The sequence below is a fragment of the Bufo bufo genome, chromosome 5 (genome assembly GCF_905171765.1).
Source record: "Bufo bufo chromosome 5, aBufBuf1.1, whole genome shotgun sequence".
Classification (NCBI taxonomy): Eukaryota; Metazoa; Chordata; class Amphibia; order Anura; family Bufonidae; genus Bufo; species Bufo bufo.
The window spans coordinates 465,534,469-465,551,082 of record NC_053393.1 but is presented as its reverse complement, the minus strand read 5'-3'; the positions used below and the strand labels follow the sequence as shown (position 1 = coordinate 465,551,082).

The 16,614-nt window shown below is 41.8% G+C and overlaps 1 protein-coding gene across 2 annotated transcripts in view; it reads right to left on the bottom strand.

Annotated features, from left to right (window-relative positions):
* Nucleotides 1–16,614, bottom strand: part of DLEC1 (DLEC1 cilia and flagella associated protein) — an 81,894-nt gene that overhangs the window by 46,386 nt on the left and 18,894 nt on the right. For both annotated transcript variants that reach the window (XM_040432621.1, XM_040432622.1), the window contains exons 4-10: nucleotides 12,876–13,032; nucleotides 11,300–11,410; nucleotides 8,351–8,547; nucleotides 6,481–6,701; nucleotides 5,024–5,108; nucleotides 3,442–3,529; nucleotides 1,609–1,782 (exon numbers count right to left, since the gene is read on the bottom strand). In XM_040432621.1, the coding sequence (XP_040288555.1) occupies nucleotides 1,609–1,782; nucleotides 3,442–3,529; nucleotides 5,024–5,108; nucleotides 6,481–6,701; nucleotides 8,351–8,547; nucleotides 11,300–11,410; nucleotides 12,876–13,032 (1,033 nt within the window). The remainder of the gene's footprint in view (nucleotides 1–1,608; nucleotides 1,783–3,441; nucleotides 3,530–5,023; nucleotides 5,109–6,480; nucleotides 6,702–8,350; nucleotides 8,548–11,299; nucleotides 11,411–12,875; nucleotides 13,033–16,614) is intronic.

Here is a 16,614-nt window from a genome sequence, read left to right as displayed (position 1 = left end):
TACGGATGCATTTCCGTATGTGTTCCGTTTTTTTGCGGACCCATTGACTTGAATGGAGCCACGGAACGTGATTTGCGGGCAATAATAGGACATGTTCTATCTTTTAACGGAACGGAAAAACGGAAACGGAATGCATACGGAGTACATTCCGTTTTTTTGCGGAACCATTGAAATCAATGGTTCCGTATACGGACCGTATATGGAACGCAAAAAACGGCCCGTAAACGGGGGGAAAAGAACGGTCGTGTGAAAGAGGCCTAATACTGTACGGAGCACTCGCTCCGTACAGTATTGGACTGAAGTTTTATGCGAATCGACTTCAGATGGAACATCCCTATTTATAATACTGTAAAGTAATATTCAAGTATTTTTAGTAATTTTAATTTCTTAATTCCTGGAGATCCCCTTTAATGAAAACCTGATCCACAATACAGTGACCCTAAGCATACAGCCACAACAACACAAGAGTGGCTTAGGGACAACCCTGTGAATATCCTTGAGTGGCTCAGACAGAGTCCTGACCTGAACCCAGTCAAACATCTCTGGACAATCCCTATCCAACCTGACAGAGTTTGAGATGATCTGCAGAAACTCCCCAAATTCAGGTGTGCAAACCTTGTGGCATCATACCCAAGAAGAATGGAGGCTGTAATCATTACCAAAGGTGCTTCAACTGAGTACTGAGGAAAGGGCCTGAATATTTATGTCAATGCAAGATTTCAGTTTTTCCTTTTCAATAAATTATCAAAGATTTCTAACATTCTGTGAAATGTTCTGAAGACTTTCAGAATGCACTGTAGATGATCCTTTATTTTATAGATAAGGGGGAACTGATCCTGAGGGGAATTTTTGAAATCAATCTTCATTGCTGTAATTCATCAAACATCACACACTGTACACTTTATACATAACACTTTTGTATAGAGATGTTGCTTGAGGTTTTTTGTTTTTTTTCACCAACACACTAGTGGACCAAGGCCTCATGCACACGACAGTTGTTTTTTGCGTCCGCAAATTGTGCGTCTGCAAAAAAAACGGATGCGGCATCCGTTTTTTTTTTTTTGGAGGATCCATTTTTTTCCACAGATCCCTTGTAATAAATGCCTATCCTTGTCCGCAAATGTGAAAAAAGTAGGACATGCACTATTTTCTTTGCTGAAGGGAAACACGGACAACGGACGCTGAACACAAACGGATGAACTATCAGCATTTTTTTGCTGACCCATTGAAATGAATGGGTCCCGATCCTATCTGCAAAAAAAAAAAAAACGGAACGGAAGCCGAGAAAAACAACGGAGGCCTCGTGTGCATGAGGCCAAAGACTGCACTTTTTTTTTTTTTTTTTTTTTTTTTAAATAGCTCTTGAAAAATCAGGTGTATGCCTACCATGCCCACTTTTCTGCCTACTTTTTCACCCACTTTTTAAAAGTGATGAGAGTGACATACAGAAGAAGAGCAAACAGAAACAAAGTTTCGGTACTCTCATGCTTTTGCCACAAGTCTTAGTAAATGCGGGACTTTAACAAATGTCTGTATTTTCTACGCAGTTCATAATATTTCATTCATGTTTTTTAATTTGGCACTTGATTAGGTTATAAAAAATATTACATGTCAGTATTGGTGGTGGTCTCCTTGCTTCAATAGGAACTAAGACGGGATAAGGACCTTGGGTTTCAACCAGTATAAAATCCTCAAAATCTGCCAGAGAATCAGGAACGAACCGTACTGTATAATGGCAGCTCATACCAGGTGCTACAATTCCTCCTTCTCCTGGAAACTTTCCTAAATGAATAAATGACAGAGAGATGTCAAACATCTATATAAACTGCATTTTATAAAAACAAGGCAGGGTATGATAAATCCAGGGATGATATCATAAATCAGTATCATATATTCACCTTTAAACACCATTTGCATTTGGACTAATTTTGAAATTATATTACATTTCATAATGTGCACTGCCTGTACTATAGCTCAGAGCTGCATTCACAATTCTGCTGAATGTTGCATGAAACAGTCAATAATCATGTGGTTTTGAAGTAGTATGAGACTGCATAATAGGTTAATACCTACTTGGCCTCAGTCTGGTCTCTGAGACCACATGCAAGGGTGAGGTCTCCATGTGGTGATAAGCCAAATTAGTGTAGGGGTCCACTCAAATGAGGGCCACCTTGACGTAGTAAGTGAGCCTATGGATAAAAAAAAACTTATACAAAGTTCCTTGTTTTCATGCTTCTAGGCATGCAGCAACAGATGTGTAGATGTGCGATTATCCCATCCCTTGTTTAGCGCCTATAATGGAGTTTCATAGTTAGTTTTTACCAGATCTGATTACTGTTCTATGCTTGGTGAAGACTAGTTTCCCAAAATGGATGTAACCAAAATGGACCTAATTACTGGGCAACTGTATATCTGAAGTCAGCAGAATTGCATTAACTCAGGATTAGTAAGGAATAAGTAAAAAAAAATGTATGTAAAAAGTGGAGTAAAGAGCTATTCTCATTGAGACATTTCTGGCATATGGCACTGCTGTGACAGGAAAGGTGCCTGACCACGCAAGGCTATCTCAATTCACTTTTATGGGACTTCTGTAGATAGCCGCGCTTGCTTACTCAGATATTTTCAGAACTCTGATAGAAGGGAATGGAAAGATCCGCTCATGTGTGGCCAACTCTTTATTTATGGAGGTGCAAAACAGAACCGCCTTCTCAAGATAGGATCCGGTCACAAAGGTGGGACACATACTTAAAAGACTCTTATGGCATATTTTGTAGATATGCCAAAGATGTCCACATGAGGAAACCGCTTTAATTTATCAGTGGTAATAAGTCAGCGGAATTGAACATGTTGTATTTTCATCTGCAGATGTTTCGCTGGTCAACAGCCTGGCTTTACTGAGGCGTCTTCAAGAGAAAATACAAGTCTAGTTTTTTTGGACTTATTACTACTGGTATATCATGACCTAGATGAATGAGAACCTTCACAGTCACAACCACTTTATGTAGATTAAGTATATACATATGCCATAATCTGATGTTCACAGGCAGAATGCCTTGTGGGGCTATCTCAACTGAATGTAATGATAGCCTTCACTTAGTGATCTGTTGCTGCATTCTGGAGAAAAAGTACTTTTAATCCATATGCAATAAGCAGTTAAGTGCACTGAGGGCGGGCCCAAGATACTCTGTGCACCTTTGCTTCTACTGTTTCCTCTGCCGAAGCCACCCCCTCTCCTTGATTGACATGGCCAGGTTCCTGCATAGTCAACTTGCTTGACTAGATCAATCAAGGAGTAGTGCTGGTATCAGTAGATTGGAATAATACTCACCTTAAAATCATTAGAGACCTGGATTATTACAACTTTGGATATAAAATACGTATTAAAACATTTTAGTAATTGAATACAGGTGTACATAATGTCAAACCTGTCTGCTCACTTACCAAGGCCTATAGAGAAATAGGGAGTTGATGGAGGGATCACCCTGACATGGCGACTTGATGCCGTCATATTTCTCATCTCTACTGTCATCTTCATGAGAGAAGAAGACTAAATTACTTACAGCAGATTTTAGCACCTTTAGTTTGTTTGTTGTTTTGGATCCGACAATTGGTTACTGACTACACATATATCTATAACCCCTTTTACCAAATATTTCTATAAGTCGCATGTAGAAATAATGGGCCATGCTTGATAAGGAACTAGCAGAACGTTGCTGTGACTTACCTGGATAGAGGCATGGTATACAATGTAACAATTTTCACCAAAATTGCGACAAAATTTTAGTGCAAAATTTTGGCACAAAGTAAGCCAACTAGTAGGTGAATGCACAAGATAGAAAAAAGCTCCAGCACCAGAAGGACATAGTGAAAAATCCTGGTCTTTATTTGTCACCAAGATGAAGGTGCATACAGCAAACAGTAACACTGAGTCCCACTTTATCCCCAAGATCTACGCGTTTCGAACGATGTTGTTCTTAGTCATGAGATCATGACTAAGAATAACATCGTTCGAAACGCGTAGATCTTGGGGATAAAGTGGGACTCAGTGTTACTGTTTGCTGTATGCCCCTTCATCTTGGTGACAAATAAAGACCAGGATTTTTCACTATGTCCTTATGGTGCTGGAGCTTTTTTCTATCTTGTGCATTTACCTCCGAGGACTGGCTTGAGTCCGCCCCGTGCACCGTCACACAGGATCAGAAGGTGAGCTGGCTGTAACTTTTCTACTATATATTGCAACTAGTAGGTGGTATAGTCTTAGACTAGCTTAAAGGAGTGCCACATTTATCATCCAGCATCATCCACTGTTACAAATTTGGAGCATTTGTAGAATGTCTAGTTTAAAAAGGTTTTCCAGCTTTATAAGTTTCTTGGTCACTGCATCCTCACCCTCCCAGACCTGCGGTGGAAACCATATTTACCTGCTCCCCATTACCGTGTTCCAGTCCATTGGGTCCACCATTCTGTTTGCTGTGCTTTGGCCCCCCTTGACAACTTTCAGAATGGAGATGTGTCATGCTTGCTGCTTGGGGGGCACGTCACTGGGTCAGCATGTTGATTGGAGAACACATCACCGCAGTCGCCAGTCATTGTCCACAGCAGCACACATGACCCCCGTCCACTATGGAAGTTGACAAGTAGGGAGCGGAGTCCAGCGAATGCAGCAGTGGACTGAAGGAGCCGTAACTGAGTGGTGGGAAGCAAGTAAGTGTGCTTCCCTCCACAGGTCCGAAGGAGGCCCAGGGGGGTGACCAAAAATTGTTAAATAGCTGGACAATCCATTTATTCTGCACTTTTTATATCTGACAGTGTGGGTATATCTTGGCCAGATATATTAGTGGTATTCTACAGTCATTTTGCAGTAAAAAAATTAACATGTCAGCTGTTATTGGGTGACTGGGAACAGTAAAAGATTTTTAAAATGACATAGTATATACCTAATTCCCATACATTCATCTTCTTACATGTATAAATTGCACAAAGAACATCACAAGTACATGCATTAGACAATTAAATAACTCACTTCATATATCTGTCCAACTTCATACTCAGGAAAGAATACAACAGGAGGATTAGCTAGGAACACTGGAACTGGATCCTCTGCATCACTGGAAGACACAAAAAATATAGCAGAATCCATAGGGGTCCTCAGGATAGGTCATCAGTATTCGACCAATGGGGGCAACACAACCCGCACCCCCATGGATAAGGTGTTCCCTGCATCCTCCGGCACTCAAATTAGTACTTTGAATGGAACAGGAAGCATAGCTTCATTTAAAGTGCTAGGATTAATGCATTTCCCATTGGAGTGAATGGGAGCTGAGCTGCAGTAACAAGCATGGTCACTAGAGTTTTAACAGAACTGTGCTTCCTGTTCTATTCAAAGTGCTAATTCCAGTGCTAGAGGCTGCAAGGAACAGCTGATTGGTGGCAGTGTTGAAGAGTCACCAATTCAATATTAATGACCTATCCTGAGGATAGGTCATCAATATCAGAAACCCCAAAATTGCAGATTTTTTTTTTATAATGCTCCCCATACAGGATCAATAATTAGTTCATTTTAATTTTACAAATTATGTATAGTTCATTTTTAATTTTTTAACCAACTTTCACAATATGCAATACTTCGATATTGCATACTGTGTTGGCTATTGTAAAACCATACATTGCAGGTCTGAAGGCATCTGGCAGATCCCTGGCTGCCATGAAGCAATTAGATGGTCAGCATGGATTAAACGGCTAGGATTGGAGTTACCTCTGATTCTACGGTGGCCGGCTGGGACTATGCAAAACCTACAATGTACTACTAGGGTTAAATTGAAGCACTGGCGAAGACTCACAATCAAATGATAGGCGGGGAAAGTTGTGCTGGGTTATACAGAGAGCTCTAATGAACAGCCTATCGTGTTATACATTGATGGGCCAGGTCCAATCAAGAGACCCCTCTATGATGTTCGTGTGTCCTAATAGGGCATACCAAGAGGGATTATCTTTGTGGGGCAACAGTTGTAATGCAATACATTAGACATAATGGGATTTAGAAAAATGTGCAAATAAACAAGCAACAATAAACTAAACATAAACTGCGTGATTTATACATACTGCACTATAGTCACACTATATTTATGAATCCGTTTTAGCTGTAATTCCTTGGGTTATTTTCTGTCAAATTGTTGAAAAAAATTCTAGTTCTCCAATCAAATCTGCCTAATTATACAGTTAATTATGTATCCCCTGCATACCTAGGCAGATTTAGAAGTGGTAACGGCTGCCATTTTCTATCATTACTTTTGGAACCAAAGAGAGGACAACTGAAGGGCTTTAGTCACTTGAGATTTCTTTTAGGTTAGAAATGCTCTTTAAAGGACAGGTCATCCGTATAAAGTCTCCGATTTTACTTCATCGAAGAATATACATGAGTCAACACTACATGAGAAATCACCACCATTTCATTATTCTTTAATGACTAAGATGTCTTACTGCTCCTCAATCACTCTGCTCTTCCCAGATATTAAGACTTCTCTTTTCTTTGATGGGAGAATGAGTGATCTTCCTCCATGCTGGCTATTCGGTGGTAAAAAGCGGGGATTTTTTAGGAAATTGTGTCTCTTTTCTAGCTGAGCAAGACGGGTCCGTTCAGCCTCTCTTTCTTCTGCGCTCATCTCCATCTTGTGTAATCTCTTCCTAAATGATCTAGACTTCTGGAAGAGAGAAAAAGAGATTCTCTGCACACATAGTTCACCTGACCATGCATTCATCTGTTTAGCCCAAGATTAGCGATGTACCTGAATGACTTTTGTCATCCCCCTTCTTGTTGGCATACTTCAAGTTAATGGGCTAAATATTTCTGCTATAAATTAATATCTCACAATTAGAAATGAGCGAATCTGTGGAAGTTCAAATTAACTGGGTTTGGCCGAACTTCAGGTCAAAGTTCAGGTTCGGGACCCATTCTTGACCCTGAACCCCACTGAAGTTGATGGGGACCCCGAACTTCACTTTATTATTTTCCATTATAACATGGTTATATCGGAAAGTAATAGCATTCTTAAGACAGAATGCAAAAGAATATGGCCATTTATGGGGTTAAGGGGTGCGATGCGTGCTATGACGTCACCGTGCTCTCCCACATGGTGAGCACGGTAAAGTCATTGCGCACATTGCAGGTCCTTTGGCAGGTCCCGCTAAATGAAGATAGAAGAGACTGCTGCAGCGCAATCAAGTAGAGGAGGTGAGTTGTTGTTTTTTAACCCCTAAATGGCCATATTCTTTTGCACTCTGTCTTAAGAATGCTATTATATTCCAATATAGCCATGTTATAACGGAAAATAATAAAATCACTGGAACACCAAACCTGAACCCGGACTTCAGTGAAAAAGTCCAGGTTTGGGTCCGGGTACCCGAACTATCAAAGTTTAGCTACAACTTTGACAACACAGTGATACCTGATTGATATTCTCACAGCCGTATAAACCTAATAAACCTAATAAAAGTAGTACATGTTGCCTTATAGTTTCTGGTAATGGGTAATCTCACAATGAGAATTATTTATTTTTTTATCAGATATTTTTTATTAAACACCTTTTTGGAAATTGTACAAACAATAGGGACTTCTTCATTACAAGTAATATTGTAGCAAGATATAAAAATGATATACAGAGCCATTAAGTAAGCCCCCAAAATCCCCACCCAATCCCCCCACCCCCTAGCGAAGAGACGGTCAGCTATTTGTAACAACTGTATCACACCTCATCATACTTATCATCTGATAATCAACAAAATCATATCCATCCTATGTAGGTCTTGTCCATATCAATACTTAACTACTCAGTCCGGGCTCCTGAATCATTCTACAGTCCAACCTGTTCCGATTCCTGTCATATCTAACTCCTACGCAAATACCGCTATCCAGTCACTCAGCCCGGTCTGCCCCCCACCATCGCAAGGTAAGTCTAGATAGGCCAGGGGAGGAGGACCCGGCACTGGCGGAGAGCCACTTATCCCATATTGCTGCAAATTTGGCTTTGCACTTCCTTTTTGCATACACCCCCGTTTCAAGACAGAGTATATCATTCATCCTGTTAAGGAATTCAGCTACCGAGGGAGGCTGGGGACGAATCAGCTTCCGGGCTTGGAATAATAGGCGTTGTACACCAAGACGCACATCATGTCTCGCGAGAAAGTATAGATTTGGTTCACTGCTCTAATCACAATTCCATTTTCAATCTATAACTCTAAGGGTTAATTCACACATTGTGACTGAGTTGTGCTTTTATGAATAACCTCTTACGGTTCTGAGTTTCTCAGAAATGATGACATTATTTTATTGGTGTTTTGTGGTTTACCTTACCTTACTTGTCTTTTTGTAACTTAGATTTTCAGTGCTAGACTGGGATGACAAAGTCAGGCTGGACAATGAGTTTCCCATAAGACCCTTGGGAGATGTGTCTGTAGGTAAAGGGTCACTGTAGCCATCATCCACTGGGCTTCTGGAGACGTGTTGGTGGAAACTGAACGTCTCTTTATAAAAAGAGGGCTCAGATAATCCTGTAATATGAAAACATAGAAAATAATGAATATTATTGGCAAAGTGATGCTTAAACAGAATGTCAGCATTTCTGACAATGTTAGGGTCCATTCACACGTCCGCAATTTGGGTCCATATTCGTTCCGCAATTTGCGGACCCATTCACTTTCAATGGGGCTGGAATGGGGCCGTTTTTTCAGGATCCGCAATTCCGTTCCTGAAAAAAATAAAACATGTCCTATTCTTGTCCGCAATTGCGGACCAGAAAAGGCATTTTCTATTATAGTATCTGTGATGTGTGGTCCGCAAATTGCGGATCGCACATTGCAGGTGTCCGTGTTTTGCGGATTTTCGCAAAACACTTACGGACGTGTGAATGGACCCTTAAACTGTTGACAACACTAGTTAGGAGCAAGGGAGAGCGCTACAAAGTTATCTTTTGTGGAGGTTTTATCAGGACTAGTGTGAATATGAACTTTTATTCTGCCAGATTCTGCCAGTGATGGAGCTTCACTGTGAAGCTCTCTCTGAAGAAGACCACTACAGCTGTCACTTAGAGCAGAGGGACGGGCTGTTAAACAGCTTAACACAGAGGTCACCTTACTGGGCACTTGCAAGGGCAGAACTGGGCAGAATAAAAGCACATATTTATACATATATACCGACAATAAAACTAATTTGTACTGCTCTCTCCAGCATCGACCTAGTAGTTAGCACGGTCAAAATTGCTGACAGACTCCCTTTAATGAATCTGTGTAATAGGTTATATTGACTGTGAAGTAACTGATACCTGGTCTATTTCGTTGACTGTAGAATATAATATTATGTGGCCACTATTCTCATTAAGCTGAGGGGCAGGAAGTTCATAAAGTACTTTGCATCAGAGAAATCAGAACACAAAGATTATAGAAAGAAGAAGAAGTGTTTAACTCCCTATTATAGACCGGACAACACTGGAGCCTGGAGGGGTGAGTAACCAACTGGAGCCTAGGTCTGAAAAACTCTCCAGTGCCATAGATTACTAGGGATTTGGAAATTAACCATTTATTGTTATTTTATGCACTTATATAGCGCTGTTATATTCCGCTGCGCTTTACAGACATTAGCATCAAGCTGTTCCCAATGGGGCTCACAATCTAAGTTCCCTATCAATATGAGTGTGGAAGAGAACCGGAGTACCCGGAGGAAACCTACGCAAAACATGTGGAGAACTTACAAACTCCATGCAGATGTTGTCATTGGTTGGATGACCCCAGCACTGCAAGACACCAGTGCTAACCACTGAGCCACCGTGCTGCCCACAGTGGTCTTACACCACTAGAGATACTGGCATTAGCTGCTCCTCTGCTACTGACCTGCAACGAATACTGGCATTAACCCCCAATCTGCCTTTATACTTCTAATAATCCTTACTCTACCCTAAACCAATAGGGATTGGGACATTAACCCTATTAACAATTACACTCTAGAGCAGCAAGAATATTGGCATTAACTCCCTTTCTGCCCTAGACCACCAAGGATACTGGCATTAACTTCTTCTATGTCCTAGACCACTAAGGAATTTCACATTAAACCCTTCTCTGCCCTAGACAATCTGGGGGACTGCCATTGATTTCTTCTTCACTCTAGATCACCAGGAATCTTTGCAGTAACCCCTTCTTTTCTATACACAAATAAGCATACAGACCTTAACCACTTCATCCCCTAGATCGCCAGGGTTGAAGGAATTAACCTCTATAAAGCAATTTACGGTAGATTTGGTGCTGTTTTAGATCCTGTGGTGTAGAGGGAATAATGCTCAGGTCCATAACAGCCCTGCTCACTGTCTACAATTGCAACACTGCATGTGGTCACAAAAATGTGCACTACTAACTATACAGACCCATATGTGAGGTTAGTTCTTTATATGGTCCCAGGTGAATTGGTCAGTTGAGTGGCATATGCAGGCTGTCAGTGAATTGGTGACCACTAGATTAGATGGTCACTATAATTTCAACTAAATGTACATAAATCAATAGTACAGGACAGGTGAATATATCTTATCTGAGAAAAATGCCTCTTTCTCCTCCTAGCAGGAAAGGGGGGAGAAAGAGGCATTTCCGCTGATCAGATATAACACAAAGTTAATTACATTCACCTATACTATTGATTTATTGGCAAGTGTGTTAAAAGTACAGTAATCATTTAAAATGTAACTCCAACTATCAACAGCATTTAGTATTAGGTCCAAAGCTCTATGTCGATCAATTTTATTAGGGTACATCAACGTGAGACGTATATACTGTGGATTTGTCAGCACAGATTTGTGTGTGACAAATCCACAGCATTTTACACTAGCAGCGAAGTGAATGACATTTTAAGAAACCTCATCCACGTGCTACCAAAAATCCACTGCATAAACTGAACTGTGGTGCGGATGTTTAATCCGCAGCATGTCAGTTTACAATGTAGGTTTTCACAGTGGATTTCACCCTTTGCAATGCATAATCACACCAAACTTATGGAGAATTCAACAAGTTAAACATGCAGATTTTACTGCAAACAAAAAAGGCAGCAAATTGCAGCAGAAATTCTGCTGGGAAAAATCCACCTTGTACAGCCATTCTCTAAAGCGTGTGCAGGTTATTATATATGGATTTATTATTGAGCTTAATAGGAGCCAAGAATTTTGGACTTAAAAACAAAATGATTGTAGAAAGGAAGTTATTATTTTAGGCCTTGACAGAGCAAAGTCAGCATTTGTTTTAAAGTTCTATTCCACAAGGCACATACCTCTAGGAGCTGTGGTAACGGCGGGCATATCTGTGATGTAATCTTCAGGGCAGATGAGTTTGTGCTTCTTCAGGAGTTCATTATCTACACACCATCTAAAATAGGATTCAACTATAAAGAATGACATTTTAGTGTAGTACCGTATATAACCCCAGTGTTTATTTTTGGGCAGGAGTCACACACATCATCCACCAAACTTTTGTTAAATAATAACCTATTGGTACTATGGTACAAAATCTATGCATTATAGCTAGTACTAAGCTAATAAATGTACAATACTATGGGGGATATTTATCAAGACTGGCTCTTTCTGCGCCAGTCTTGATATCCCCTGTAACCCCGAAGGTTGGGCCTAATTTATTATGAGGCGCATGCCTCATCATAAATTAGGTGCATCCTCCTGCAGTCCATGCACCTAAACAGAAATCTACAACAGTTCAGAGCTGCAACAGATTTCTGGCTTCATAGGCACCAGAAAAGTGGCGTTTAAAAAAGCACGGTTTAAAAAGCACAAACACACACAGTTTGCAACTTTTAAATGCCACTTTTCAAGGAGATGATAAATCTCCCCCTATATGCTTAACGCGTCCTTCTGTAAAGATTCTGATCAGCTAGGATATGCCCCCTTTGTCTTATAGGAGTGGGAGACCTGCACCCATCTCCTAAATGGAGCCCCGAAAGTGGAGGAGGGCACACTGCGCATGTGCAGCCATTTTCCATTCATTTCTATGGGGCCACCAAAAATAGACGAGCGCTGGCTTGGCTATATCTCTAGGGCCCATAGAAGTGAATGGGAGCAGTGGCCGGTCAAGCACGGTGTGCTCCCATTCAGTTATATGGGGAGAGCGCTCCAATGCCCCCATTGTCTCAGAAGAGACGACCCCTTTAACACAGTATAGTACTACATGTTAGCAGTAAATGGAGACTTAAAAAATTATAAACTTGAACTATAATCTCGTGCGACCCTGATGACCTGGCACCCTTTCCTCCAGGACTGCATATAGGCACAGGCTTTCGGCACTGGTCTGCTGTTCTATTTTGCATATTCATAAATGGGCTTCACAGCAATTGAGTAACTAGAAATTACTGGGCAAAGTTTTGAAGGCCCCCCCCCTTCAACAGCAACTTCCTCGCAACCCCCTCCTCCCGTCCAATCACTCTTGTGCCTTGTCAAGAACGCTCTCTCAGAACGGCAGCGTCTCTGTCCGTTTCCTACACGTATATACTGTATGTTATGTCACTGTATATACAATGTTATTGTATAATACTCTTGAGGGGGCCTGACAAGAAAATTCTCTAGTCCTCCGTTTCTGAGTTTGGGTCTCGTAGCAGCCGTTTCCCCTGCTGCACATTGCTTCTCAATAAAAATACAATACCCTTACTGTTCTATGCACTACTATTATTATAGCGCCATTCATTCCATGGCGCTGTACATATGAAAAGGAGTATAAATACATAATACTAAACAAATGCAATAAGAATGAACAAGATGAGTTACAGAAGGAAAGAGGACCCTGCCCGCGAGGGCTCAGCATCTACAGAGGGGTCATGTGTCTATTCATCTTAGTCATCTTACCCGGCGGTAACCCCAGAATTTGGAATGAGTCTCCAGCTTCATTCTTCAGACAGTTCAGCCTTCTCTCCTCTTCAGCAGTAGCTCGAGCACGTGCCTGAATGATGTGCCGTTCAACCTTGTCACACTCTGCCATTCTGCTGTCATACTCTGTACGGATCTACAGACAAAAAATAACATAGTAACATAGTATATAAGGCCGAAAAAAGACATTTGTCCATCCAGTTCGGCCTGTTATCCTGCAAGTTGATCCAGAGGAAGGCAAAAAAAAAACTGTGAGGTAGAAGCCAATTTTCCCCACCTAAGGGGAAAAAAATTCCTTCCCGACTCCAATCAGGCAATCAGAATAACTCCCTGGATCAACGACCCCTCTCTAGTAGCTATATCCTGTAATATTATTACACTCCAGAAATACATCCAGGCCCCTCTTGAATTCCTTTATTGTACTCACCATCACCACCTCCTCAGGCAGAGAGTTCCATAGTCTCACTGCTCTTACCGTAAAGAATCCTCTTCTATGTTTGTGTACAAACCTCCTTTCCTCCAGACGCAGAGGATGTCCCCTCGTCACAGTCACTAGTCCTGGGGATAAATAGATGATGGGAGAGATCTCTGTACTGACCCCTGATATATTTATACATGGTTATTAAATCTCCCCTCAGTTGTCTTTTTTTAACGTGAATTACCCTAATATTGATAATATTTCTGGATACTGTAGTCCCCCCATTCCAGTTATTACTTTAGTTGCCCTCCTCTGTACCCTCTCCAGCTCATGGGCATCTATGCCCCATTTGATGCAACCAATTATCTTATTGGCCTTGGCAGCAGCTGCCTGACACTGGTTTCTACAGCTTAGTTTGCTGTACACTAAAATTCCTAGGTTCTTTTCCATGTCAGTGTTACCCAGTGTTTTACCATTTAGTATGTACGGATGACTTGCATTATTCCTTCCCATGTGCATAACCTTACATTTGTCAGTGTTAAACCTCATCTGCCACTTATCTGCCCAAGCCTCCAATCTATCCAGATCCATCTGTAGCAGTATACTGTCCTCTTCCGTGTCAATTATTTTAAATGTTTTCTGTAAATCAACATAAAAAAACGGACTAGTAGCACTGCTCCCAAACAAGAAGATTTATATTGCAGTCACGAGTTCTTAGTTATATGCAACATATGTTTAAAAAATGATACAAATGTAAGCAGATGAGTTTCCATTTCAATGTGCCTGAAGCATTTGGACTACGCTGCTCATTAAAAAATGCTGAAATGTCAGGCAGCTCCTCAGCATACCCTTCTAGTCATTTTCAGACATATGGATCAGTCTGCCGTTGTTCTTATGTTTCAATAATTTTTATTGAATTTTATAAAAAGAACAATCACGCAAATCTTTGTATAAACACAGTTGCCAACAATCTGGCATCAGAAAGAAATAAAAGTAGGTAGTTAATATCATTAATGACTTAGGCCTCTTTCACACTTGCGTTGTCCGGATCCGGCGTGTACTCCACTTGCCGGAATTACACGCCGGATCCGGAAAAACGCAAGTGTACTGAAAGCATTTGAAGACGGATCCGTCTTCAAAATGCGTTCAGTGTTACTATGGCACCCAGGACGCTATTAAAGTCCTGGTTGCCATAGTAGGAGCGGGGAGCGGGGGAGCGGTATACTTACCGTCCGTGCGGCTTCTGGGGCGCTCCAGAATGACGTCAGAGCGCCCCATGCGCATGGATGACGTGATCCATGCGATCACGTGATCCATGCGCTTGGGGCGCCCTGACGTCACTCTGGAGCGCCCCGGGAGCCGCACGGACGGTAAGTATGCTGCTCCCCCGCTCCCCGCTACACTTTACCATGGCTGCCAGGACTTTAGCGTCCCGGCAGCCATGGTAACCATTCAGAAAAAGCTAAACGTCGGATGCGGCAATGCGCCGAAACGACGTTTAGCTTAAGGCCGGATCCGGATCAATGCCTTTCAATGGGCATTAATTCCGGATCCGGCCTTGCGGCAAGTCTTCCGGATTTTTGGCCGGAGCAAAAAGCGCAGCATGCTGCGGTATTTTCTCCGGCCAAAAAACGTTCCGTTCCGGAACTGAAGACATCCTGATGCATCCTGAACGGATTTCACTCCATTCAGAATGCATTGGGATAATCCTGATCAGGATTCTTCCGGCATAGAGCCCCGACGACGGAACTCTATGCCGGAACAGAACAACGCAAGTGTGAAAGAGCCCTTACTTGTCGCAGGTTACAAGACAGGTACATATAGGCAATGCAACAATGTATACGATTCCAATATTGTAAGAGGTAGTGTGGATATACAAGTGTATAAATAAACAAAACCTTAACTAAATAAAACTACAATAACAACACTACTGGTCTTGTGTGTCATCTTGGTCTATTGTGATACTATCTATTGTGGTATTATCTGGAGGGGCGACCGGCCTAAAGTCCAGCCATGCCTGCCAGTGGGAGTAAAACCTTACCGATCTCTGGTCTCTATAAGCCATCATTTTTTCGTAGATACAATTTTGATGCACCTGGTTAATGATTTCAGATAGGGACGGGATCTCTATAGATTTCCAGTGTCTTGTAATATTTAGCTTGGTGACTATGAATAGATGAGCTATAGGAATCCTGTGGGAGTTAGGTATAACATGCATGTCTATAAACATGAGAGCCCAATAAGGTGAGGGAACAATGCGTAGTCCGCTAGATTTAGATGCCAAATCAAATACGTTATTCCATAAAGTCTTGAGCCTAGGACATGACCACAGCGTGTGCAAGAGTGTACCTTTGGCCCCACAGTGGCGCCAACATAAATTGGAGGTGCCCGGATATATTTTGCTCAGTCTGTCAGGGGTCAGGTACCACCTCAGACATGTTTTCATGGCCGCCTCATATAAGTTGGTGCTTATGAAAGTAGCCGAAATGAATTTTAGGGCTGGGATCCAGCTGGGGATTGGGACTTGATTATTAAGTTACCTGTCCCAGGCTAGAAAGGGATTCATTTTTTGGAAAGTGGGCTTGTCTCCTAGGCTCAAGTATAGTACTCTGAGACTCGGGTGTTTTGGAGGTGTAGTTGGAGTTCCCCATAGCTCAAATAATTGTCGATTAGCTGTTAGCACACATGGGTTCTGGGATTGTAGAAGATGGCGTATTTGCAGGTATTTATAGAAATCTGTGCGTGGAATGTCAAATTACTGTTGGAGTTCTGTAAAGTGTCTGATCTGTCCCTGGTTATACAGATGTGCTACCCAAAGAAGGTCACGAGCCCTCCAAGAGGCTAGGTTCAAGTCAGGGATTTTCAGCTCTAGCAGGTACAGGGGGGATATAGATAGTGCATTAATAGTCGCCTGTGCACTCCTGTTGTGAAACACACGCCAGTGGTGTAAGGCGCTGTCTAAGAGGTAAGGAAGGTTGTGGAGTTCGGTTGGGGATGAATTTAAGCGATCAATTAAGAGTGATCGTAAATGTTTTGAATTCGCTAGGTGTGATTCCATCTGAATCCATGGGATAGAGGTGTCTCCTGTCCACTAACCGAAGAGGAGGTTAACCTGTGTCGCCAAAAAGTAGTCTTCTATTTTTGGTAGGCCGAGTCCCCCTCCTCGTTTAGCTTTGCATAGTATTGATGAAGCTGTCCTGGGTTTACGTCCCACCCAAACAAAGGAGTTGAGAAGGCCTTGGGCTTTATTAAAGAAACGGGAGGGCACTTTGATGGGGACCGTACGAAAAATGAACAGGA